General features: G+C 39.8%; 1 protein-coding gene across 2 annotated transcripts; it reads left to right on the forward strand.

Moving 5' to 3' along the window:
- Positions 1-16: 16 nt before the first annotated feature.
- pdgfba (platelet-derived growth factor beta polypeptide a) lies at positions 17-16320 on the forward strand (the record flags this gene model as incomplete). 2 transcript variants are annotated; one of them, XM_079807673.1, is made up of 7 exons in its annotated part: positions 17-503; positions 7849-7945; positions 10737-10808; positions 11313-11506; positions 13463-14348; positions 14572-14695; positions 14923-16320. In XM_079807673.1, the coding sequence occupies exons 1-7, from the start codon at positions 432-434 to the stop codon at positions 14933-14935; spliced, it is 1458 nt and encodes a 485-aa protein (XP_079663799.1). In that variant the 5' UTR covers positions 17-431. The 2 variants fall into 2 exon arrangements, with proteins under 2 accessions (XP_079663799.1, XP_079663800.1); XM_079807674.1 differs by lacking the exon at positions 14923-16320 and having other exon boundaries at positions 25-503; positions 14572-14699.
- Between the last annotated feature and the right edge of the window lie 11248 nt (positions 16321-27568).

The following is a 27568-nucleotide window of genomic DNA, read 5'->3' on the forward strand; positions in this document are numbered from 1 at the left end:
CAGAGCGAAGTGCAGCAGCGGGGCATTAAAGCACCTGAGAAACACGCTATAGCACGCACAACTGCACGAGCGCGCACTGCTGCTATAGGGAAAGTTGCACACTTGCAGCGCTGGAATAGTTACACATGGGCTATTTTCTGGAGTCAACACACTGGACAATGTTTTGCTTGGATATTTTAAACTGAAGAGTGGAGTTGTTCTGTGTTTGTTTTTCCTTTCAACCATATCATTAATATGCGATTCTTAACGGATCGGTGACTTGAACACTTTAGTTCCACACTGGATACGGCGTTAAACGTCAAACGGGATCATCTGGCACGGTGTTCAAAGTGACTCAACCCCTCTGGAATAAACTTTCCTGCAGCTGAGAGCGAGTGTGTGTGTGTGTGTGTGTCTGACACAGAGAGAGAGAGACAGTTGGATGTGCGCGCATGATGAGCTCGCGGCTTCTGCTGCTGGTGCTCGCGGCGCTCGCAGCGTGCCTGCGGTCTGGTCGCGCGCAGGTAAGCTTCACCTGATTGACGTCACGCTCGGTTTCTCTGTCTCTGCGGGAGTTTAATTTGTATGTCTCATTTGACAATAGCCGCATTCACAGCGCACTTTTAACTGTCTTGATTTCGAGGATGAAATTTAAGCAAACTGTAACACATTCCCTCATTAACAATGCCTGACTGCGTATTGGCCCCAAAGTGGAGGGCCCCCACCCTCCAGGACCCCGATAACAGAGAAGCTATACTAGATTTGATGCTTAATCTATCTGTATTTGTTTATGTCTGCAATTCTAAACTCAAACAAAGCCACAGTTAGTGTTGCCAGCATTAATGTGCATTGGATGGATTCCCAGATGCACCCCTGCCAAAACACATCACTCAGTCCAAGAGCATCACTGTCACTGCTTAAACCCCAATTATGTTGTTCATTTAACACTACAGTATGCCTTTAGCCGTATTAAAATAGTGCTGTGAGTTCCTCTAGAAGGTCCTCTTAAAAATAAAGGTTATAAAAGTTTTTTTTTTGTCTTTCAGTGATGCCATAGAAGAACCATTTTTATTTCACAAAGAACCTTACAGTGACCCGTTCTTATGTGAAGGTTCCATGGATGTTAAAAGTTCTCGATGGAACTTTAAAGAACTTTGATTTTTTTGAGTGGAACATGAAATTTTAGTTTCCAGACTAGGAAAAGTCATGTAAATAAGTCAAATAATTTTTCTACAACTTGGTCAAAAGTCATAGTGGAGATTATTTTCAACGAATCAGACAGATAGATTCGCAAATCTGTCTAAATGATTCATTAGTGAGTATAATTATTATTATTATTATTATTTTGTTTGTTTTTTACATTCATTGGTGTGGGAATCTTCGGTAATAATAAAAAATAAAACCATATATATCAGTTGATATTTGGCTGCCTCTTCAATGGATATAGTGCACATTTCTGTATTCAAATAGAATTTTATTGTTATTTTTGTGATGCTCTTCAATCAGCTATATATCGCTATTGGCCATTAACAATTGTCTGTCAGCAGCAGAATTTTTGATAATTTTCACAAAACTTTCATGGCTCCCGGAATATTTTGTTGTATGTACATGCAATATATATCAAAAGAAAGAACAGAGCCTCTGCTTTAAAAAAATAAAAATAATAATGTTATTCTAGCTTCATGCATACATTTTTTTTAATCAACACTTGAATGTGGGTAAATTTCATTCAAAAAATCAACATGTCAAGGTCTTTGTCAAAGACTACATCCGAATCGGATTCTGAATGATCAAAACACAGATGGAGTAGATCGAGTCCATCAACACCCCCAAAACTTACACAGTCCTATAGCTCGTCCTGGGTTCAACATTTCATTTGGTAACGTTAGGCAGTTTTGATTTATATGCTGTTTAATGTTTGATGATTGCGCTATTTTACATGTGCATAAGCAATGCCTCTATGGTCCTGTCCCAAAAGGCACACTTCATATACACTTTCGGTCTTGTGGACAATGGTTGCTGTATATGTGTGTCTGTATGTGTGTCCATAGGGTGTCCCGTTTGTCATTTGAGGTTTCAGAAGGGTGCTCGTGAGTGCCCCTTTGCGGTCGATATGCGTCCTCGATGCACACTTTTGCAGAGCTTGCACTGAAGCAAGCTCTGTAGCAGTAAAGCAGACTTCCCGACAGTAAAATTCGTAGGAATACCGCAAGTGTTTAGGGTGCCATTTGGGGCAGGGTCTATCGCTTGTTTCTGCTTCTTTTTCGCCTGTGTTTTCTTCCCAAGATTCTGTACTCTTTCAGAAGATGTGTAATAGTGCCCCCACTGTATAAGGCCTTGTGTCCAGCAAAGCATATTTAGCCAGTTGAAAACGGCAGCGGTCTTCTGAAAATGTCTTGAGAGCGTTTTGGCGGTACAGGTTTTTTTTTTCAGTTGAGACGCTATGTGCTGATATGGAATATCCGTAGAACTGTAGTATCTGATTTTGCAAATGGCACTTGATTTGGATGACGAGGTGTGCTTGTTGTTGTTTGTTATCGTTGTACAAGCAGGATGTTGCGATTGGTCGCTGTGGTATTTGTCCCACCCCTCCTCCACGGTGGACGGCTGGGTAAAAAGTGTCAGTGATGAGTGCTGCGTTTTACCCAAAGTTTTACATTCTTCAACTCTAAAAAATGCAGAGCGCTCAGTGTGAAATAGACCCTCAGAGCCTAAGGGCCCTATGTAAATGATCTGAGGTGCACTTAGAGCGTGTCCGAATCTTTTTTGCCAGTTTTACGATGGAAAAAAAAGGTTGGTGCACCAGGCTCATATTCCAGAAGGGTTGTACCTACTCTTAATGAGTCATGGGTGTGTTTTGGGCGTAACGTGCATTAAACCAATAGGAGTCTCATCTCCCATTCCCTTTAAAAGCCAGTTGTGCTTGCACCATGGCGGATTCGCTATTTACATGGCAGAATTTGTGAGCGGAAAGACTGAACGCTTCTCCAGAGAGGAATCCTTTTATTTTTAATAGTTGGCATGTTTGTGTGCTGCTCCGCATCCCTGTGTGTAACAAGCAGAGTGTATGTGCGTTGTGTATCCGCCTATAGGCGCATATTACTAACGCGCCCTTTAAATAACACAAAAAATACTGCTGTAACAACACAATCTCATGACAATGCGTATCAATAGTACGAGTGTGCAATGTCGTGGAATGTATACGGCAAAATGAGTTCAACGCGCAGTTTTTCGCGTGCATATGATACGCACTTTATGGCGTGTATATGACACGCTCTTGGGTTGGATGGGGGTGGGGGGGTGGATGGTTCGTACATATAATATGCCATAAAGTGCGTATCATATGCACGCGAAAAACGGCGTACCATATGCCCGCCAAAACTCATTTTGGCGCATACATTCCACGACATTGCACAAATTATTTAAACGCATTTTCGTGAGATCGGGCTTGCTGTAACGCCTCCTGTTCGAACCTACCGTTCTAAGCAGGCCTCGAACCTGGGTCCGCCAGCTTGAGAGTCAGATGCTCTAAAAAGGACGCTAAAGGCTGCAACCTCTAGCGTCAATCGCTAGAGCGTCTCTTGAGATCAGAGGAGTGAGGTTTACTCGCACAGCAACTACTAGCTAGCCTCCTTTACACTGCCTTTAGTAGTAATTGACTTTGTTGGTCAATGGCGCAGTTGTTTTCAGTTGCCTCAAAATAGCAACGCGCCAACAATGCGCCTGAACACACTTCGTTTTCAGAGCAGCAGAGTGCATTTGCTATTTAAACAACGTGGTGCTGGACGTGAAAATGAAACTAGCATTGCGCCGGGTGTATGATAGGGTTAGGATATATAGTGGCCTGAAAAAAATCGCTGCTCCGTTGAATAGTTTCAGAAGATCGCTGGCATTTTATACTGGCTAAAAACACTTTGGTGGACACATGGCTTAAAAGTGAAAAATTGATTGCCAAAAAATTCCGTCAATGGCGGAGAAGCGTTGCTTCATAAATGACAGAAAATGTGTTAATGGTGGGGAAAGAGTTCAAAAACCATCCATTCTCTAATAGAATGGATTGAGCAGAATCATTCATTTATCTTGATTTGGGTTGCAGATATTCTCACTTATGCGTCCTGACCTTTACGAAAAGGTCTTTATTACAGGCACACCAATTTCCATCCACACACACACTATAAGACCTAAATCCCCTTGTGATGTTTCTGTAATCCGTCTCTTGAATATCACCATTGCATCATCACCAAACCAACAAAAAACCCTGCAAACCTTATGTTAGGCCAACCCTCTAAAACAGAGCACTCCAATTCTGAGTTTAAAAGGTCACAGCTGATGGGATTTTAGTCCTCCAGCTGATGCATCATAAGTCTTGTGTTTAAGTTATATAAGAGAGGAATAATCTAGGCGGCACGGTACAGACGTGTGGATGAAATCGCATAAGATGATTTGGCTTTGAGTTGGTCTCATTACGCGTGTGTCACGGCCCGAGGGATTAAAAAATAACATAGAAATTGCTTTTGCAGACATGACTCAGGAATCGAATGAAAGCCGAGCCGAACACCTGAGACGAGCAAATCAAATGTGCATTGAATCAATGACTCAGTTTTGTATAATGGAAGATGGATCGACCTTATTGTGCTTGTGCTTATCCTTTCATATAATATTTAATCTCTCTCTATGTAAGCATGATTATTGAAGCTTTTCATCCTTCTTTCAGTACATCTGTTTATTCGACCTGTGTGTTTGTGCAGGTGTGGGTGTCACTCCATGGATACAGTATTTCTTTATGTCTGAACTCAGTTATGGCCGACTGCCATGTGGCCACCCTATAAAGTTTCGTCTGTGTGTGTTTGTGTGTGTGTGTATAGCAATCCAGGTCCATAATTATACCCCATTCCTCCTCAACTTTTCCCCTGGATGAACTATTGGCATTCCTGCGTCCCATGATTCATAATGGCATGTGGCAAATGGGAGTGATGTCATCCTAATGGGATCAGGAGATGCGTTAGAACGCTACACACACACACACACATGCACTTGACTGTGGGTTTCACTCTGACATGCACTTCTTCACACCTGCGGATCCATCATGAATTTTACACACACTGATGAACGTTGGCTTTTCACCGTCCAACTGGACAGAGTCTCAGTTTAGTTTACCTGCCCATATTATACACTTTTGAAGTATTTTTTTTCTGTTTTTTCTTTATTAGTGTACTTATAATGTTGCTGATGAATGAACATCGAAAGCCAATCAGACTCTAAAGAGCTTTAGCATTTAAAGTGGCAGACGATAAAACTGCAGTGCGCTTATAATAAATGGAATATAGTGTGCGTTTGGACGCTATAGTTATTCTTACAGTTAACTTTTTAGCCATTGTTCTTGGTGTGAACAGGCCTTTAGGGGGTTTCTTGCACCAGAAACAGTCATAATTTAGTTTTCCATGAAAGTTTTTATACCCATATTTCTGAATCTTTGAATTAAACAAGTTGTTGGTACTGTATCTTTAAGGCTTCAATATGTAAATCCTCTTCTTATGATTGCTTGCTTAGCGATATCAAAGACTTTATATATAGGAAGACGGTGCACTCCGATTACTTATGAATGGGAGAAAGTGTAACACCCAATATGGCAAATGAGCCCCGCCTTTTAAATGAAAGAGCCAATCGTTGATTAGTAAAGTCATTGCGTCACTGCAGCTGCCGTTAGAAGCTCTGGTTGCTATAGAAACAGGCAGTGTTCTGAGACGCGCATTTAGGACAGCGCATGCGCATTAGCTTTGTCCAGGCTTAAAAATGCAGGGTTTTTTTTTATCATGATTTGAGTGTTTACAAATACAATTTATGAGACAGTTGTTGTCAGATTTCATTGGTGATTTCAAATATAAGCTTGGCGAACAGTTTGAGAATTTGATGTTTCCCCATTCAAAGAGATAGGAGCTGCACTTGCCTGAGAGCCTGAGAGGCATTTCAAAGATGGCCGCCGAGGGAAATGACTTGTCTTAAAGGGACTTTGGCGATATTCTCTTCAAACTGTCAAAAACATAACTGACTGTAGAAGAAACAGTTTATTTATGACCCTATAGACCTTATGCAAGAAACAAGCACGCAAGCAAGCCATGTTTAAAATATTGTGTTTGAACTTCCGTTTTTGTGGTAGCTATGTATATTTCTGTTGCATCGCTGTTGAAGAGTAATTAGTTAGTGAAGTGGATTTACTTATTGTTGTGTTAACGAAAGTTATCATGGGAATTGTAATATTTAAACTGGATGCCATTACAAATATCAGTAGACCGGGAAGATTCATTCATTAATAAATCCGTAAGATCTTACCTTCATGCTGTGGAAATACAAACTGAAAGACAGAAAAGGGGTGTGGCTACATGAGGTCTATAGTGATAATTGAGAATGCATCAAATAGGTGCGCTATGAACTGCTTTCTTAAACATTTCGCACACATTTAATCATCTGGCGTAGATACACTTTCCAACCTGATTGCACAAGAAAATGTAGCGATTTCGCGAATTCGTACAAAGTATAACGTTTTTTTTTAATCTCAGAAACAGATCGTAGAGGAGCGAACAAATGAAGTCGTACAAATTCATTCGAATTTGCAACGAATCAAAATAGTTACAAATTGTTATGAGACTGTATTGTCACATTTGCAAAATTAGCATAAGAGGTTATATGTTAATATATTCATGGTAGTGACATCATACCGTAACATTTGTTGAATGAGCCAATTTTGTTTAGTTTAAATAAATGGTTGGAAGCTTTGTGAAATGAAAACTACAGTATAGGGTTTACAATATGGGTTTTTCAATGGCTGATGCCAATATCTAGCCTACAGCTGGGTTGCCAGTTTTTAACAAAACCAGCCCAATTGCTATTCAAAACCTGCCCGATCAAGGCCAAAATTAGCCAAATTGGCATTCCGGGGGGGGGGGGGGGGGGCGGCTGTAAAAATCGTGTTCTGGGGGGTAAAATTTTGTCCGGGGGCTTCAACTCATGGACTAAAAAGACAACCTGTGGCAACAGTGTGAAAGTAGCCCAATTTGGCGGGAAAACAGCAGACTTAGCAACACTGATCTACAGTACAGGGTGGCCAATGACTGATTTTAATTTAATGACAGCAAACTAGCTGCACATAAAATGTTGTAAAATAAACTAAAAACAGAAAATGTTCATTGTCTATTTGGAACTGAAATGCAAAGGGGAACTACTATTGCTGATAATTTCCAAACAAAACATCAGCCTGACAAACATATCTATCACTTGCCTATATATAAAGTACATCCAACTCATTTAAAAGACAAGAAAATCCATGATTTTAATGACATTCCTTTTAATGAGCTTATTAATAATTGCTGCATGCATGTCTAGATAATAATAGCATAATTGTTATTGTTAAATGGTCTGAAAAATGGTCTGAACTGCAATACACTGTAAGAAACATGTTTAAGGAACTCTGTGTGGAGGTGTGATTTTTAATTGGATGGTTGCTTATGGCAATATGTTTTATTTTTATATTTATTTTCCCACTGTGTCGGCCACATGACACTGACCACAACACACACACACACACACACGCACACAGTGACCTGATTATGAGTAATGCAGCTTAATAAAGGACAGCGATAAAAAATAAAACACAAAGGACAAATAGAGCTCTCCACACATGCTCTCTGTAACTCTGCAACACGTGCCGATGTCTGCATGTCTGTCCTCAGGTGTCTGTTATTGTACTGAGTACGTCGGCTAGACATAGATATGTATATGTTATTGAAATGACAGGAGCCTGTTTCTCACCCAGACAGGTGTGTGTCTGTTCAGAAACCTGTTTGACCATCTCTCTTTCTCTTTTTTCATAAGGGTGACCCTCTCCCTCCATCTCTGGTGGATTTAGTGATGAACAGCCCAATCTCATCCGTAGATGATCTGAAGAGACTTCTGGACGTAGAATCCGTAGGTAAAGCTGATCCCATACCTTGAACACACTAAATACAAAGTACAGCATACAACACACACACAGTTTCGCTATCTTTTTGGGGACTCTCCATACTCTACAAACGGTATATTCTATCCCCTAACCCTAAACCTACCCATCACAGAAAACTTTCTGCATTTTTACATTTTCAAAAAACATCATTCTGTATGATTTATAAGCTGTTTTCCTCATGGGGATCAAAACATTTCTCCACAAGGACAAGGATTACGGATATCGCCATATGTATATATTGATTATACACAGACACACACAAAACTCACATTATAAACAAATTATCAAACCAAGTGCCATTTAATTAAAAAAAAACTTGCAAATGACACCTGTTATGAAATTTAATTCGCTATATATACATAAAATGTATACACATATATACACACCGATCAGGCATAACATTATGACATTATGTAGCGAATAACACTGATTATCTCTTCATCATGGCACCTGTTAGTGGATGGGTTAAGCGTTCAAACTGGGTTTGACCGAGTTGAGCGGTCAAATTGTGATGGCTAGACGACTGGGTCAGAGCATCTCCAAAACTGCAGTAGTCAGTATATATCAAAAGTGGTCCATGGATGAAACAGTGGTGAACTGGCAACAGGTTCATGGGCGGCCAAAGCTCATTGATGCACGTGGGGAGCGAAGGCTGGCCCGTGTGGTCCGATCAAACAGACGAGCTACTATAGCTCAAATTGCTCAAGAAGTTAATGCTGGTTCTGATATAAAGGTGTCAGAATACACAGTGCATCGCAGTTTGTTGCATATGGGGCTGCATAGCCACAGACCAGTCAGGGTGCCCATGCTGACCCCTGTCCACTGCCAAAAGTGCCAACAGTGGGCACAAGAGCATCAGAACTGGACCACGGAGCAATGGTAGAAGGTGGCCTGGTCTGATGAATCACATTTTCTTTTACATCACGTGGATGGCCGGGTGCGTGTCCGTCGCTTACCTGGGGAACACATGGCACCAGGATGCACTATGGGAAGAAGGCAAGCCGGCAGAGGCAGTGTGATGCTTTGGGAAATGTTCTGCTGGAAAACCTTGGGTCCTGCCATCCATGTGGACTTTGACACGTACCACCTACCTAAGCATTGTTGCAGACCATGTACGTACACCCTTTAATGGAAATGGTATTCCCTGGTGGCTGTGACCTCTTTCAGCAGGATAATGCACCCTGCCACAAAGCAAAAATTATTCAGGAATGGTTTGAGGAGCACAACAACGAGTTTGAGGTGTTGACTTGGCCTCCAAATTCCCCAGATCTCAATCCAATCGAGCATCTGTGGGATGTGCTGAATACTCACTGCAAATGACACTTATGAAATTTGGTTATATATTTGGTTATGCAGTTATTTATTCTATTACATATACAGTATATTGGCTTTTTTTCATGCATTGACTGCCTTACTCTCTACATACAGTCATCAGCCATTGAAAAACTCATATCAGCACTACTTCAAACTAGTAAACGTCTCGTCATTTGTGGAATGTGTGTGTTTTCTGGGGTGTGTTGGAGTGGGAAGGTGAGGCAGGAAAGAGTGAGGGGTCTGGAATGCAGTGTGTGTGTGTGTGTGTGTGTGTGTGTGTGTGTGTGTGTGTGTGTGTGTGTGTGTGTGTGTGTGTGTGTGTGTGTGTGTGTGTGTGTGTGTGTGTGTGTGTGTGTGTGTGTGTGTGTGTGTGTGTGTGTGTGTGTGTGTGTGTGTGTGTGTGTGCATATGCATGTGGATAATGGTAATATTTACATGAATGGGCCGTGTATAGCCCCTCACAGGCACAATAGCAGTGACCTTGAGCCCAGTCCAGCTCTAAGTTTACAGAAGGGACACAAACACAAGGCTACGCTATTGTTCCCTATACCGGAATCCTCTGTGTCTGTATGTGTGTGTGCATTTTAGCCAGCTCTAACAATGGTATGACCCTTACTACAAGGACTATAATACCTGTCGCTCATGGATATACAGTAGATTGACTTGCCTTGATCAGATTTACGGCAAGGTGTCAGGACAGTGGAATCAAGAGGATTCAAATGGCAACCCCAGGTCTTTAGTATGAGACATACAGAGACACATGCAAACGCAGAGACAAAGCACAGTTGCGCAACTTATTAACAGATTGCAGTCATATGTACAGGTTCACATTGCAACAATTAGCGTATGTAGTGTAATGTGAAAAAAGCGGACTGTGATTGGTCACTTCACTTATCAGTTAAACTACGGTCTGAGTGGGTGTATTTTTACACTACATAACTACTAAAGTATCTCTCCAACAGGTGAAAATATACACCGATCAGGCATAACATTATGACCGGTGAAGTGAATAACACTGATTATCTCTTCATCAAGGCACCTGTTAGTTGGTGGGATAAATTGGGCAACTGGGCAGCAAGTGAACATTTTGTCCTCAAAGTTGATATGTTAGAAGCAGGAAAAATGGGCAAGCGTAAGGATTTGAGTTTGACATGGTCAGTATCTGGTGAGAATATATCAAAAGTGGTCCAAGGTAGGAACAGTGGGGGACCGGCAACAGGGTCATGGGCGGCCAAGGCTCATTGATGACTGTCAATGTTTTTATCGTTCATCAGCTGGAAAAAATTGTTCTGAAAGTGATTCCAACATTATCTGTGATGTGGACTATCGTCCTTGGTGTGAAGAATGAAATTACACTAAGCTCGTGAATTTCAGGAGGTCAGCTTCATGATCTCTAACTACCCAAATTGCTGAACGATGTTCATTTTTTTTTGTCTTTCATTTTCAGAGGAAGACGATGAGATACCTGAGAATGAGATGCACTCTAACGGAACACACAAGCGTCTTCCAAGAAGCCTTGGTAAGTCTTCTAGCATTCCCTCCCTTCCTCTCTTTGTCTCTTTTCCACACTCCCGTCTCTTCATCTTTGTCCTCCAGCAGAATTTCAATTTATTTCCAGTCCAGACACTGTGGCATCTCCATTCCACAATGGTGTTGTGGCTTTGTTGTGTGTTTGTGCGAGTGTGTGAGATGTGCGTATGTGAGCCTGGAGTCTGCTGTTGCGTCTCTATGATTGATTCTGTCTCGCCACATGTCCTTAGGTCACCCTCAAACACACACACACAAGTTTCAAAGCTCAGTTTTACCACCCACGCTTCTTTCGCACATGTACTCGAACTCTCTTTCTCTGAGTGCTCACTTTTAGTCAAGTGCGCCTTGAATCTGTATACACAAATACACTCTGACAGTGCTGAATTTTAGTGTCTTGTTAGTCTGGTTTGTCTAACTTCCATCCAGCTTGGCTTCTGAAATGTGGGAATAATAGAGAGTATAAAAGTTAAATCAGCCACAATCTCTCTCACAGGCATTCAGGTGGCCCAGCAGGCCATGTGCAAGGTGAGAACAGAAGTTATGGAAGTGACCCGTGCCATGCTGGACAGACGGAACGCCAACTTCATGTTATGGCCTCCGTGTGTGGAGGTGCAAAGATGTTCAGGCTGCTGCAACACACGCATTGTACAATGCATGCCAGTCATCATTGAAACACGACATTTACAGGTATTCATTTTTATAAATTTACAACATTTACAGTTGGAATTAGTTTTTATCCCTTTTCGGAGAACATTACAATATTATAAAAGATAATATAAGGAACTATTATAATGCCTTAAAGGTCCACTGTGTACATTTTAGCAGCATCTAGCGGTAATATTGTGAATTGCAACTGCCCACCACTCACCCCTCCCTTTCGAAGTACATAGAGAAGCTACGACATAGGACAAAGATGTCGTCGTCTGAGACAGCAGAGAGTAGCTAGCGCTCTGTAGAGCAGTTTGTCCGTTTAGGGCTTCTGTAGAAACATGGCGGCGCAAAATGTTGACTTAACTGAAAGGGGACCCGCGGTGTATGTAGATAGAAATGGCTCATTCTAAGATAATCAAAACATAATGGTTCATTATGTAAGGTCTTTATACACCACTGAAAACATAGTTATGTATATTATATTGCATTTCTGTCAGTAGATACTCATAAATACTACACACTGCACCTTTAAAAGAACTAGAATCTGTGAAAAAATCCATCCAACAAGATGGTGGATGAAAGTTAAGAGACAGGGCCTAAAACCTTTTTGCCACACCTGCCAATGGCTGGTGACTTACTGGCTAAAAATATTTTTTTTACCAGCCATGACACAAAAACAGGCAGTTATGACACCAACATTTGAGATACTAGTGAAAATTCACAATCCTCTATAATAAGATTAAATCTACTGTCTGTGTAATATGGGTTTTTTTTAACCAATTTTCAGGGGTTGTTTTGTTTAAAATGTCCACAAATGTATAAAACTGATCAGCGATCAGGGAACCCCAGACGCTTGTTCAGTGGTTTGCCGCTAGGGGGCAATCTCAGTGAATCTGCACCCCCAGTGGTGAACCATTGAAAATTTGAAATGTTTCAAAACAGTTATGACGTAACAAAGCCTCATTTACTGAAATCACATGATAAGCGCACTAAGCTGTACTGCGGTTTTGTTCTCTGTTCGATTGACAGATGCTTTGCCAAAGTAATGGCACAAAACACAACATTACAGATTTTATGGTAATACTTTATTTTAGGGTTCAATTCTCACTATTAACTAATAGCTTATTAGCATTACTAGGATATTGGCTGTTTATAAGTACTTATAAAGCACATATTAATGCCTTATTCTGCATGACCATATTCTATATCCCCACAAAACGCCACAAAAACTACCTTACTAACTATTAATAAGCAATAAATTAGGAGTTTATTGAGGCAAAAGTTGGCGGGTTATCATAAAATCTGAAATTTGATATTGAGTGCAATAAAGCAGGATCATTTATCAATTTAAAAAGGCTATTATTCACCTGTATGTGGTTGAAGTCTTGAACTCAGACTGCGTTTTTAATATTTGGTTTGCATAAATGGCATACTAACCTTTACATGCAAACCTTGACTAGTTTAACCTTTACTAGTCGATTCATGTGAAATATCAACCCAATCCTCCCTACTTTACATAATCATCAAACAATCTCTCCTCAGTTAACTGTAAAGCCGCAAGATGCGTGATGAAACAATAGATGGCGGTAATGCAGTTTTAGTTTGTGATCTAATATGAAAAAGAAGGAATGTAGCTTTTGGTCACGCTGCACCGCTACTTGCTGGAAAAAGTAGTTTGCTACTGGAAAAGCTACACTGTTTTTAAAGCAACTACTGACAAGCTACTGAAAAATGTAGTTAAGTTAGTAGCGTCGCTACTTGTATCACATTTTTAGCTTAGCAACATGCTAACAAATAGTTAAGTTTAATTAGAAATTGACTATTTTACCCAATATTTATGTGTACGGTGTATTTTTATGCTAATTAGTGTTTCGTACTGTTAGCTTAGCAACATGCTAACATAAAAATGGTTAAATACTCATTAGAAATAGAAGTGTTCTTGTGTTCAGAAATCAGTGGTTAGCATTATTTTGATCTTCTTTTTTTGTCTAGATGACAAAAATCCAGTTTATCAACCGAAAACCAGTTTACGAGAAGGTTGTGATACCCGTGGAGGACCATGTGACTTGTAGCTGTCAATCACACGCTTCAGCGCACAGCCCGCGGCTCCAGACCACACCTCTTCCTCCGCCCAGACTCCACCCTAAAGTAACGCTACCAAAGACGCAGTCGAAAGAGGAGCTACATCGCCACGATGAACTTAAACATAATCAAAGGCTCCATTTGGAGGATAAAGAGAGTCAGGAGCTACAATGGCAGTCCAAAAACACAGTCACACACACACAGGGCTACCGACAAAGCCCGTCCCAACATACACTCACACACACGCCAGTTTATGTGAGCAGAGGAGATGTTCCCACCAGACAAACCACATTAGGAGATCCACGCATGATGAGTGACGCAACACAAACCGAGGAGGTGAAATCCGAACACAGTGGCGATGGCATGGCGAAAAAAACGCAACAGCATTACGACAAACATCTGCAAGAGGATCAACAGCCAAAACCACAGCAACCACAGGATAAAACGACACCACAGCAACCAAAATATACTGCTTCCCACAACCCCAACCAATCAGAGCACAGCATGCCACACAGTAGCCAATTAGACACTTTTAGTCGCACTTACAGCCATGTTGAGGTGATCGGCCAATCCAGCGGCTTATCAGAAGTGCTAAGTCATCACTCTGACCAATCAGAAGTTAGAAAACATCACCACAACCACCACCAATCAGAACCTAATAATCAAAATATGCAAGAAAGGGAACACCAGCAAGAAACACAACATCATCTCCGTCACCAACACCACCGACACCATCAGCTTCACCAACATACAACACAAGCAGTTAGCCAACAACAGACAAGCACACAAAAAACAGGTTAGATTTTCTATTAAATCATTATGTGTGTGTGTACACGTTGTATTGTGATTAGTAACTTATGCTTCCTGTTATTCTTTCCATTTCTTTAACGTCAGAGGTAGCGTATAAAGTCAAGGGTCAACAAAGTAATGTGATGCTAACAAAGTAATGTTTCAATGGAGATCATAAAACCCTCCTAACCACATTCCTTTTGTCTTCTGTTTTCTTCATTATCCCATAGTGACGAAAGCTCCTCCCACCACCCCCTCAGCCCCACAGACTCCGCCCCCTCTCCAGCCCCCGCGGAAGCGACGACGAAAACATCGGAAGAGGATGAGCAAGGCCTCCATGAGAGCGATGATAATGTAATGCTAATATTATAGTATGATTATTGACACGTACTAAGCAATGGTTTACAGCTGAATTGTGTAGTTAGTGTCACCAAACAGAATTCGAAAAAAAGTATAATATTTTTGTATTTTACACCTCGTTGGATGAGAACACTCAATAGATTTCAATTCAGTTTGATAGCGTTAGTGGTGTGGAAATAATTTGATTTATTTCAATCTAATTAACCTCTATCCTCTAACAGGGTAATGTCCTGAAGAAGACCAAAGACTCTGAACTGCTGCCAAAGTCCCAGGAGTAACCACAAAGCTGGGAGTCAGGGTGGAGACACACAGGATATAGCAGAGACACACTGGAAATCTTTTTATAATAACTGGAAATGTCTTTGATCTTTGCCAAATAAGCTCCCATGAACTACATTTCCCATCAGCCATTGCAGTCGTAGGAGGCTACCAGATCTGCGATCTTCGCACTATGGGAGCTGGTCGTACTCAGGATATCCTGTGAGCATGGACTTAAAAGGGATTCCATACGGACTCAAACACAGCCTGCCAAATAGCGAGACCGTACTGAAAACACAATACAATTACGGTCTGCCAGATATGCTTCATTCAGCACAACAACTGCCAAATGCGGTGCAATATTGACTTGAACCACTGGCTGGCCAAGGATCTGGCTCAAATCAGTGATTAGCTACTTGGGGAAAGTCAAAGTAGCCTTCAATTGCCAATGAATGATGTAGACCCACCGGTGGTTGGGTTGGAAAACAACTGTGGACTATTTATCCACTGGAGGAACTACTGGAATAGCAAATGGAAGAAATTGAAACTGGAATATATGCGAGGACTTTGAATTCGGACTCTCAAAGAGCAAAACAAATGGGGATATGAAGCTCAGGACTTCCAGAAAAGTATAAAATACAAATAACATTTACAAATTCATCTCAAAACGTATAATCTATCAAGCTACTTAAACACTCCAAGTTTATTAAATAGCAAAATATCAGCTGGCTAGATATGAAATCGAGGAGTAAAAGCACTTACAAAGCAGTTTTTTGAACATGTACCATGGTAATATGATGGTATTCATTGAAGTACTTTGGAGTACCATGTATATACCATGGTATATGAATATGTTAATCAATCTGATACAATGGTACCGCCTCAGTACTTTTTTTGTAAGGGTCTCTCAGTATCATGCACAGTATTTAATTAGTGCAAAAACACTGGAATAACATACACTGGAGATTATCAAATATGAAGTGCTGAAAGCACTAAATGTTCGCATGTTGGTAGTTGCACGGTCAAATAGTTCCTAATTCAATATTTATATGAAAATAAGAAGATTGTGTTTAGCCGTAATGAGGTTACAGTGAAATACTCCCATCCTGTAGGGGGCGGTATGGAGTGCTCTGTCATTTTATGCCTGCTGTTCCCAAATGTTCGTCTGTGCATTCAACTGCTTCTGGAATCTTGTAAAGCTATAAAATAACTGTTTGTAAATGATGCATTTCTTTTCTGGCTTTTTACGTAACTTATTTATAAAAGGTATAAAAGAGTAATTAATTGTTATTTGTTTTGATGGAAATTATTGTTAATGTAATAATGCTATTTTAATATAAATATAAAAAAGTGTCCAATTTATCATTGGTTTGATGTTGTTTGTAGCATTTTGTGAAAACAGGCCAAATGGCAGAATATTCATTCAGAAACGACTATGGCTATGGTTTCGTAAAGTCGGCATGAAATCAAAATTGACCCTATTTACTTTGTTAGCGCACATTACTAGTCTTGAGGTGAACAATTCATCCACAAAAAAAAATGTAATGAAGAATTGAACGCTTAATTTTCTAAATCCAATCAATATCCAATGGGCAAAAACAAGCCACGCCCTCTATTTTTCTCATTCTATGTTTTGATTCACTCAGTACTGAAGTAAAGTCGGTCACAAGTTCCAGTTCGCTCAGACTTTAAGGGAATTTGTCTTCCAAAGACCAATAATTACTAACTATTTAGAGCCGGACAGTAATTGTCTTGATACAAGTGTATTTAATTAGACAAAGTTGATGGCTGTAGCAGCAGAAAGGGTTTTAGCATGCTAATATTTTATTACTGTTAGCATGCTAAAATGCTACTGTTAGTGTAACTGTTGTGGGCCAGTTAGAGCTGTGTGTACTCTTATGAAAATTAACCATGGTTTTACTATATAGTAAAAGTTTAGTAATCATGTTTTTTGGCTAATTGATTACCATTTATATAACCACAGTTTTACCACAAATACTATGGTTAAACTATGGTTAGAGTAGCAAAGCCATGGTTTATTTGTGGTTACCATGGTTTAACTATGATAACCATGTTTTTTTGGGTTGTATTTGTAGTAAAACCATAGTTCATTTTTGTAAGGGTAAACCTCACTCCCCTCATATTAAGAGGGGCTCTAGCGACTGAAGCTAGATGCTGCGGTCTTTAGCTTCCTTGTTAGAACGCTCGCCTCCCACGCTGGAGACCCCTGTTCAAATCCTGCTCGCAGGTTGAGTAGGTCCGGTTACATTTGGTGCCATTGGCCCTGGTTGGGAGTGAGGTTTAAGGGGGGTAACTGTTACTATCGTAAGCCAGTAATAGCTGTGCATGTAAACCTCACTCCCCTGATCTCAAGAGACGCTAGAGGCTGCGGTCTTTAGCTTCCTTGTTAGAGCGCCTGCCTCCCACGCTGGAGACCACGGGTCAAATGCCACTCGCGGGTTGAGTAGGTCCGGTTACATTTGGTGCTATTGACCCGGTTGGGAGTGAGGTTTAGAGGGTGGGGAATGTAACTGTCGTAGGCTAGTAAGAGCTGTGCGTGTAACCCTCACTCCCCTGATCTCAAAAGTCTTTAGCCTCACAGCGCCCGCCTCCCATCCCAGAGACCCCGGTTTGAATCCCACTCAGAGCGGGTTGTGTAGAACCGGTTACATTAGCATGCCCTCTCAGAGAAGTTGTATCTCTAAATTCCTCCAAGTCTCTAAATAAAAATTATAGTTAAAACCAGAAATAAATCTAGGGCCGTTCACACCAAGGACGGTAACTATAACAATAAAGGAACAATATAGGAATGTCATAAAGCAAAACAGGACATAATCAAAATTTGGCGGCCATCTTGGAAAAGCCATATTTGGCGGCCATCTTGGAAAACCCCAAAATTTTCAATGTAGCTTTAGCTGCATCATAATCAAATACAGCCAAGATTGTGTTTATCTGTTTATCTGCAATACAATCTGACACAAATTGTATTTAAAAAAATCTACTTCTTTAGTGCAAATAAAACTTTTTAAACTGTTCCTGCTAATGCACATGCTAATGCTTCCTCAAAAATCAGTGTTTGCAACGGCTTCAAAAAGTTGTGTCTGTGTGTGTCTGTATACATGGATGATTCTGCACAGCATGGGTCTTTCTAACCGTGTAGCGTGTGGTGGTCACATTACAGTTGTGATTTGTGTGTGAGAGGGTGACAGGTCGCAGTGGTTACAGACAGTCGTCATAGCAGCACAGATGGACGTGTACGCAGAGGGAGATCAGGTGGTGTAACAGATACGAGAGGGCTGGCCGGGAGGAGATGAACTGATAAATGTTACGCAGACAAAGCAAATAGACGGGAGGGCAACAGAAAGTCAGAGGGAGAACGTGGGCAGGCTGTAGGTCGAACGCAAAGTGAGAGGAGAGGAACAGGAAGAGAGGAGAGTCTAAGAGAGAGAGCGTGAGAGGAAGAAAACGAATGACATGTATGGAGTGACTCTGTGTAAGTGGTAAATCTTTACGAACACAGTCGGTCTACTCTTCACAAGTCCTCAGTAACCTAAAGTATGTGAGCGTATGGGGCCCCCAACATAGGTCAAGTGAGGGTCCAAGATGAGTTTCAAGTGTTAAAAAATAGAATTTATATGTAAAAAATGTATAACTTATAGACACAAGTTAAAGAAAGACCCCCTCAAAGTTATGACCAAGATGTTAAAAATGCACAATGGTAAAATATTCTCCACACGAAACTAGTCCTACTGCAAACTGCTTAGGCAGTTGAAATTATTAGATAGATCATAATCATGACACAAGTCAATTATAAGATAAAAAAGTTGAAACTATGAGATGCCAAATCATAATTGTGACAAAAAGTCATATTTATGACAGTCAAAATTATGTAATAATTATGACATAAAAAGACAACTATAAGATAAAAAGTTGATATTATGAGATGCCAAATAATTATATAATTAATAATTATGACATAAAAAGCCATATTTATGAAAGTCAATATTATGAGATGAGTCATAATCATGAAATGTCATATTTATTACAGTCAAAGTTATGAAATAAGTCATAATCATGACACAAAAAGACAATTCTAAGATAATAGAAATTATGAGATGCCAAATCGCAATTATGACATACAGGCATATTTATGACAGTCAAAATTATGAGATAAGTCATAATCATAATACTATGATTTTAAAAAAGTTGAATGCCAAATCACAATTATGACAGTCACATTTATGACAGTCAAAATTATGAGATGTCATAATCATGACATAAAAAGACAATTATAAGATACGTTGATTTTATGAGATGCCAAATCATTATTATGAGAAAAAGTCAGATTTATGACAGTCAAAATTATGAGATAAGTCATAATCATGACATAAAAGACAATAATGTGATTAAAAAATTTAATGCCAAATCACAATTATGACATAAAGTCACATTTATGACAGTCAAAGTTATGAGATATGACATGAGTTATGACAAAAAAGACAATTCTAAGATAAAAAAAATATAATATGAGATATTGATATATCAACAATATATGATTGATATTATGAGATGCCAAATCATAACTATGAGATAAAGTCATAATTATCACAGTCAAAATTATGAGAAGTCATAATCATGACATAGAAGACAATTCTAAGATAAAAAATATATTATGAGATATTGATATATCAATAATATATGATTGATATTATGTGATACCAAATCCTAATTATGACATAATGGCATGTTTATGACAGTCAAAATTATGAGATAAGTGATAATCATGACATAAAAGACAATAATATGAGAAAAAAAATTTAATGCCAAATCACAATTATGACATAGTCACATTTATGATAGTCAAAGTTATGAGATGTCATAATCATGACACAAAAAAGACAATTCTAAGATAAAAAAGATATTATGAGATATTGATATATCAACAATATATGATCGATATTATGAGATGCCAAATCATAACTATGAGATAAAGTCATAATTATCACAGTCAAAATTATGAGAAGTCATAATCATGACATAGAAGACAATTCTAAGATAAAAAATATATTATGAGATAATGATTTATCAATAATATATGATTGATATTATGTGATGCCAAATCCTAATTATGACAAAGGCATATTTATGACAGTCAAAATTATGAGATAAGTCATAATCATGACATAAAAGACAATTCTAAAATAAAAAAATATATTATGAGATATTGATATATCAATAATATATGATTGATATTATGAGATGCCAAATCATAAATATGACATAAAACATTTATAATTTAATAAAACAATTATAAGATTAAAAATGCTAAATCGTAATTATGAGATTAAAAGTCATAATTATGATAATTTGAAATTATGAGATAAAAAGTAAAAAATTATGAGATAAAATGTCATAATTATGACAACATTTTCATTTTTTCCCTCTAATAATTATGACTTGGTGTGCCATCATTTCATCTTTTTACCTCATAATTATGATGCCTTAAAATGCTGTGTAGGAAGGCAGCGCACAAGGTTTTGGAACAGAGCTTCTGTCTCTTTAAAAGTCTAGAATTTTTCTTAAAATTCATAAAGCTACTCTGGAAAGTTAGCAATGCCTGTAAAGATACAAAAAACTAATTTGAAAAACAGAATAGACAGGTAGATCAGAAAATAACTTTTCTAGCGTTGCACTTTATTCAACCCTCTCTCGAAAGAGAGAAAAGGCTAAAACTAGAGGGAGGTTGACATAAAACAGTATTTGTGAGTCAATGCATCTCCGCCTGTGTGTGAGTGTGTGTTGTGATGCACCGTGTGGTTTTGGTGCATTAGCGTGATGTGAGAGCTCCAGCTGACCCCTGGCACACCCTGCCGCTTACCCTCACTGAACTCACTCACACCTGGGCTCCACCTGGCCTGATCTCCCCTGCCCCGGTCAAACCTCCATCCATCTACACTGCTCAAACAACCCTGCGAATTAACAAGTGTGTGTGCATCTAATATAAAGTGTAGATTGAACCACAATTGATGCATCAGTTTGCAGCGTTTACACAACAGAATCACTCAAAAATCTCCTAGCTAGGGGTCATTCTACGGTAAGTGTTGTCCAACTGCACATTTTATAAGTGAATTATACATAGTTTTACATCTAAAACCATTTCATTTCCACTGATGTCATCTAGGCCAGGCAGACTATTGGCTAATGCTAACCGAATAGCCAAAAAGCTATTGTTTTAGCAAACTCCCATTCAGATCTGGCTCCATTTTGCTGCATAAAACTTCCACAGTTCGTTTTTTATTGAAGAAATCATTGTAAAATGCTGCCAAATGTAGCACCATTCAATTTAACTCAAATGTCAAAAGGTTCTGTAAGCATTTTCCCAGCTGGTGTATGACAGGTAGCGTTGAATTGACTCTATATGAGTTCCTGGACCACTTGAAGTGTGTTTTGGCTACGATTTTCTGTGTGCATTATTTATACATTTCTGTGCTCTGTGTGTTTTGGCTGGCACTGCTGATTCAGATTGAGCTGATAATGCATGGGTGGAATAAGGCCTAATGTCTGAGTGTCATAATCACCATCAGATCGCGCAGGGCTGGTAACGCTACACACGGACCTGTGCCAGATTTAGCAGCTCTGTGTAAGGACACACTCTTAAAGGGACAGATGCCCAGAGCATACACATGGGACACAGGCTGACACTAAGAGAAAGATCGGGACAGTGTGAGAAACTTTACCAGACTAATACTCTAAAGGTCTAGTTCAGTGGTTACACTTTTCATCACTATTGCTAATAGCTGTGATATAGCCATAAATATTTCTTACAGGCTAATTTTAGCAATAAATGCATCATGCTTGGTGCTTGGTGCATTGACAGTAGGCTACCCAGATTTTGGCATATCACAGTAACATGCAAAAATAAATAAACAAAGTACGCAAACTATATATACGCTTCCCAGAACTGTCTGACAGATTGATGCTATATAAGGCACCGATCTACCTACACCAGAGGTTCCCAATCCTGGTCCTGGGCACCCCAACACTGCAGATTTTGCTTGTCTCCTTTCTCTGACACACCCTTTTCAGGTCTTGGAGTCTCTAATAATGAGCGGATGACCTGGATCAGGTGTGTTTGATTAAGGAGACATGCAAAATGTGCAGTGTTGGGGTGCCTCCAGGACCAGGATTGGGAACCACTGACCTACACCAGAGAAACACCCAAAAACACCTCATACAACAAGTGTTTGATACACTGCCGATTTTGCAGGTTTTCCTACTTACAAAGCATGTCTGTAATTTTTATCATAGGTACACTTCAACTTTGAGAGCCGGAATCTAAAACAAAAATCCAGAAAATCACATTGTATGATTTTTAAATAATTAATTTGCATTTTATTGCATGACATAATTATTTTATCACCTACCAACCAGTAAGTATTCCGGCTCTCACAGACCTGTTAGTTTTTCTTTAAGAAGCCCTCATATTCTCCACTCATTACCTGTATTAACTGCACCTGTTTGAACTCATTACCTGTATAAAAGACACCTGTCCACACACTCAATCAAACTGACTCCAACCTCTCCACAATGGCCAAGACCAGAGCTGTGTAAGGACATCAGGGATAAAATTGTCGACCTGCACAAGGCTGGGATGGGCTACAGGACAATAGGCAAGCAACTTGATGAGAAGGCAACAGCTGTTGGCGCAGCTATTAGAAAATGGAAGAAGTTCAAGATGACGTTCAATCTCCCTCAGTCTGGGACACCATGCAAGATCTCACCTCGTGGGGCATCAATGATCATGAGGAAGGTGAGGGATCAGCCCAGAACTACACAGCAGGACCTGGTCAATGACCTGAAGAGAGCTGGGACTACAGTCTCAAAGAAAACCATTAGTAACACACTACGCCGTCATGGATTAAAATCCTGCAGCGCACGCAAGGTCCCCCTGCTCAAGCCAGCGCATGTCCAGGCCCGTCTGAAGTTTGCCAATGACCATCTGGATGATCCAGAGGAGGAATGGGAAAAGGTCATGTGGTCTGATGAGACAAAAAATAGAGCTTTTTGGTCTAAACTCCACTTGCTGTGTTTGGAGAAAGAAGAAGGATGAGTACAACCCCAAGAACACCATCCCAACCGTGAAGCATGGAGGTGGAAACATCATTCTTTGGGGATGCTTTTCTGCAAAGGGGACAGGACGACTGCACTGTATTGAGGGGAGGATGGATGGGGCCATGTATCGCAAGATCTTGGCCAACAACCTCCTTCCCTCAGTAAGAGCATTGAAGATGTGTCATGGCTGGGTCTTCCAGCATGACAACGACCCAAAACAAACAGCCAGGGCAACTAAGGAGTGGCTCCGTAAAAAGCATCTCAAGGTCCTGGAGTGGCCTAGCCAGTCTCCAGACCTGAACCCAATAGAAAATCTTTGGAGGGAGATGAAAGTCCGTATTGCCCAGTGACAGCCCCGAAACCTGAAGGATCTGGAGATGGTCTGTATGGAGGAGTGGGCCAAAATCCCTGCTGCAGTGTGTGCAAACCTAGTTAAGAACTACAGGAAACATATGATCTCTGTAATTGCAAACAAAGGTTTCTGTACCAAATATTAAGTTCTGCTTTTCTGATGTATCAAATACTTATGTCATGCAATAAAATGCTAATTAATTACTTAAAAATCATACAATGTGATTTTCTGGATTTCCATCACTCACAGTTGAAGAGTACCTATGATAAAAATTACAGACTTCTACATGCTTTGAAAGTGGGCAAACCTGCAAAATCGGCAGTGTATCAAATACATGTTCTCCCCACTGTATGTGGTCGCTCCCAAGTATACGGGGCTTTCCTTGCCATTAATGCTTGGATAACACGCCTAAGTCACCTTCTATTTAAAAAAATGGCTAGTGCGGTTGCTGCGATATATGTAAACCTACCAACATCCGTCGCCATGATTTTTGGAATGATTTATCATGAGAGGAAAAAATTTTAGTTGCATAACATTGGTTAATGGAAACGCTGTCATTTAGATTTTATGATTTTTAGATTATGATTTTTTTTTATCGACATTTAGAAAATATTGCAAAAGTTTTACGCAAATCTGTAATGGAAACTCGGCCAGTGATAACAAGAAATTAATGCAACAAAGATTGTTTTGGCTGTATAGCATCTCAAGAAGAAAGTCTTTGTCCAGTTTAAGTAAGTTCAGCGTCGATTCACGGGAAACATTTCCGTTTTTAGTACATTGTTTTCACGTAAACGTACCCTTAGTTAATTTATCGATACAGCAGCTCTGGAGAAAACAGTGATGTCATCGTCCAGCTCAGTTCAGTTCTTATACAATGGTATCAATGCAGTCAGATCAGTAATATTGTTGAATATTAAGAGTCCCTAACTAAGCAGTGGAGACAGTGGCAAGGAACCTAAATTCCATCAGATGACAGAATGGAGAAAAAAGCTTTGTGAGAAACCAGGCTCAAGCGGGGGGCCAGTTCTCCTCTGGCCAACAAACAAACAGTGTATGATTATGATTCAAGCAGCATTACAGGTCAGAAGTCCGATTGGATCAGAATATTCAAAATATTTAATCCAGTTCCATCTGGTTGAAGATCAGAGTCATCATGTCGGTATGGAGACGGGCTTGTTGAGGATCAGTGTCACTGGCTTTCATGTCGATGAGGCCTTCACAGGGAATAGTCTATTTCACAAAATCTCGGCTGACACTTCAGTACTGCGTTGTGGTCGTATCTAGCCGCAGGTCCACCATCTGTTCTGGATACGGCCCGGATCCGGATACTACGGTAACCTTGGGAAAAACAGAGTGACTTCTTATGATGTAAACGAGCACATCAGGTGTTATAGGGAGTGTTCCGGGGTTCCGGCTGACCTAATTTATGCAGCCTAAAGCCCAAAGCATACTTAGTTTAGTTTTTTTCTTTTTACGTGTACACAAGCGTGAAAGTCAAACGCACAGCCTTGCATAAGTATATTTATTTTGACTCGTACGCGTACCTAGGCTTTTGACACGTGTGCAGTTTTGAGTAATCTCTCGCCACAAGTTATCAGTATTTACCCATGTAAATGGATGTTTCACCCTTGATGTACGGTTATAAAAATCTGTCGGTGAGCGTACAGTACTCTTCTAATGACGAAATTTGCGTCACATGCACTGTACGCTGACCCTCACGTACACGTAAAAAGTTACAATCATTTTACATGATTTGAAATGGATAATGTGTTATACGTATGCCAGGTTAAATGTGTTTTAGATTTAAACTGACAGAGTGTGTCTGCTTCCCGAACAATTCTAGGAAGACTGTTCCAGAGTTTAGGTGCTAAATAGGAAAAGGATCGACCGTCTGCAGTTGATTTTGATATTCTAGCTGTTATCAACTGGCCAGAATTTTGAGATCGCAATAGACGTGAAGGACTATAATGCGTTAAGAGCTTGCTCAAGTACTGGGGAGCTAAACCATTTAGTGCTTTGTAAGTAATTAGCAAGATTTTAAAATGTATCCAATGTTTAATAGGGAACCAGTGCAGTGTTGACAGAACCTGGCTAATATGGTCATACTTATTGGTTCCAGTAAGAACTCGAGCTGCTGCGTTTTGGACCAGCTGGTGTTTGTTTATTAACCATGCAGGGCAACCACCTAGTAGAGCATTACAATAATCTAGCCTTGAGGTCTTGAACGCATGAACTAACTGTTCAGCATTTTGCATTGAAAGCATGTGTCGTAATTTGGATATATTTTTAAGATGGCAGAGTGCAGTTTTACAGCTGCTAGAAACGTGGCTTTCAAATGAAAGATTGGTATCAAAGAGCACATCAGAAAACGAAACCTCTGCATACTTTTCCACCAATAATATAAGCACCACTCTTAAGTCATACAGTTTCCACTGCAGTTTGTAATCACCACATTCATCCCAGAATTCAATCCAACAGTTAATCTGAACAGTATCTTAACTCTTTAATCGGTTTTGTGCCATGACCTAATCTCGCTGTGTGACTAATGTCTTCCCTTCAGACAACATATCTGACACATATCGCATGACTCAATGCCTGCAAGGTGCACAAACAAGCATGACAGACAGTTCCGATGTTCTACTTTCACGCTTATTTTTAGGTTACATGTCTTTTATATTCATTCGATCTTGGGAATGTACTGTAGATTGAAAGCTTTCTCCCTCATTGTGCGCTACTGTGTCAATATTGTCTGTCTGTCTCCGCCGGGTTGAGAATTCCTCCCCTCAGAAAGCACTCAGTAGAGAGAAGCCCACCCAACTAGAGTCAGAGACCTCTCAACTGCACCGTGACTGTGTGTATGTGTGTGTGTGTGTGAGATCACGGCCCCACTCAAGTATCCTGAAAAGTGACGGCACTTAAAATACACACACATACAGACATTTGAATCTATATTAGCAAGAACCTCTTATAGACACAAATGGTTTTGATGCAAAAATAATGATGTTTAATATACTTTACCCCTAATCTTAACCCTAAAATGTGTTGACATTATAGAGTGGTGTAGGGATGACATTTTTACAGGCAAAAACACAGAAATAAGTTGCATTTTAACACTTCCGTGTCCATCGTCAATGGGTTTTTGAATAGGCTTTGATTAAATGGCTGAAATAAGGTCTGTGGTGAACACAAGCTCAAGATATTTTCATATTTTATTCTACGGCATAAAATACATCAGTTTTACCCCACTTGTGATTTTTTTTTTTTTAAATCAATCACAAGTAAAGCTTTTCTTGTCTTGAAAAGGTTGCTAACAAGTGGTTAAATGGGACTACAGAGGTTGTTGAGGACATTAAATGTGCTGTATGTACATTTTTGACTGCACTAAAATGCAAATATACCATAATATGTTTGCAGATATTTAGAAAACATGCTGAGTTCACATACTGGTTTCTCCGAAAAACAGCGCTACAGTATAAATATGTTAGTCTTACTGCTAAGTTAGTGTGCTTCAAAACGATGACAAAATTCACTTTTAGGAGATGAGCATTCAAAACTTACAGTCTTTCACTTCCGCCAATAACGATCAAGGATTTTGATGACATCACTCTGCACTTCAGCTTCTCATCAGATTTTCAGTCCAATCAAATGCTCTCTAGAATCTGAAGCCCCGCCCATTACATTATAAATAGATGCTGAAGCAGTGTCTGAAATCAGTCACTTGTTCACGCATTTACTATTTTCTACATTGTGAATGGCACATAGTGCATTATATAGGGGTTAGGGAATGATTCAAACATTGTAAATATGCTTTTCATTGGGGCAAATTAAGTCTGGTTTCATGTTAGTGTCACTCGAACCACCGCAGCTCCGGTCCAGAGACATGAACACTAAACATATCTTCACATTTGGATGCGATTATGAGGAGAAACAGTTAGAGATTAGGTGGAAACTGCGGCTTTAGTGAGCTCAACGGCTCTAGTCGAGCTGAGATATATACAACACGCTCTTGGCCATTTTTAAAAAGGGGAGGAGCTGTTCGATGTCCTTCCCTGTCTTCCTGTTTCAGTGGAAATTACGTCAACACACTGAATCATGCTGCGTGTTTCAAGGCACTTCAGTGGGACTTTAAACGTCATCAGCAAAAC

The sequence above is a fragment of the Gobio gobio genome, assembly GCF_949357685.1.
Source record: "Gobio gobio genome assembly, chromosome: 24".
In the NCBI taxonomy this organism is placed as follows: domain Eukaryota; kingdom Metazoa; phylum Chordata; class Actinopteri; order Cypriniformes; family Gobionidae; genus Gobio; species Gobio gobio.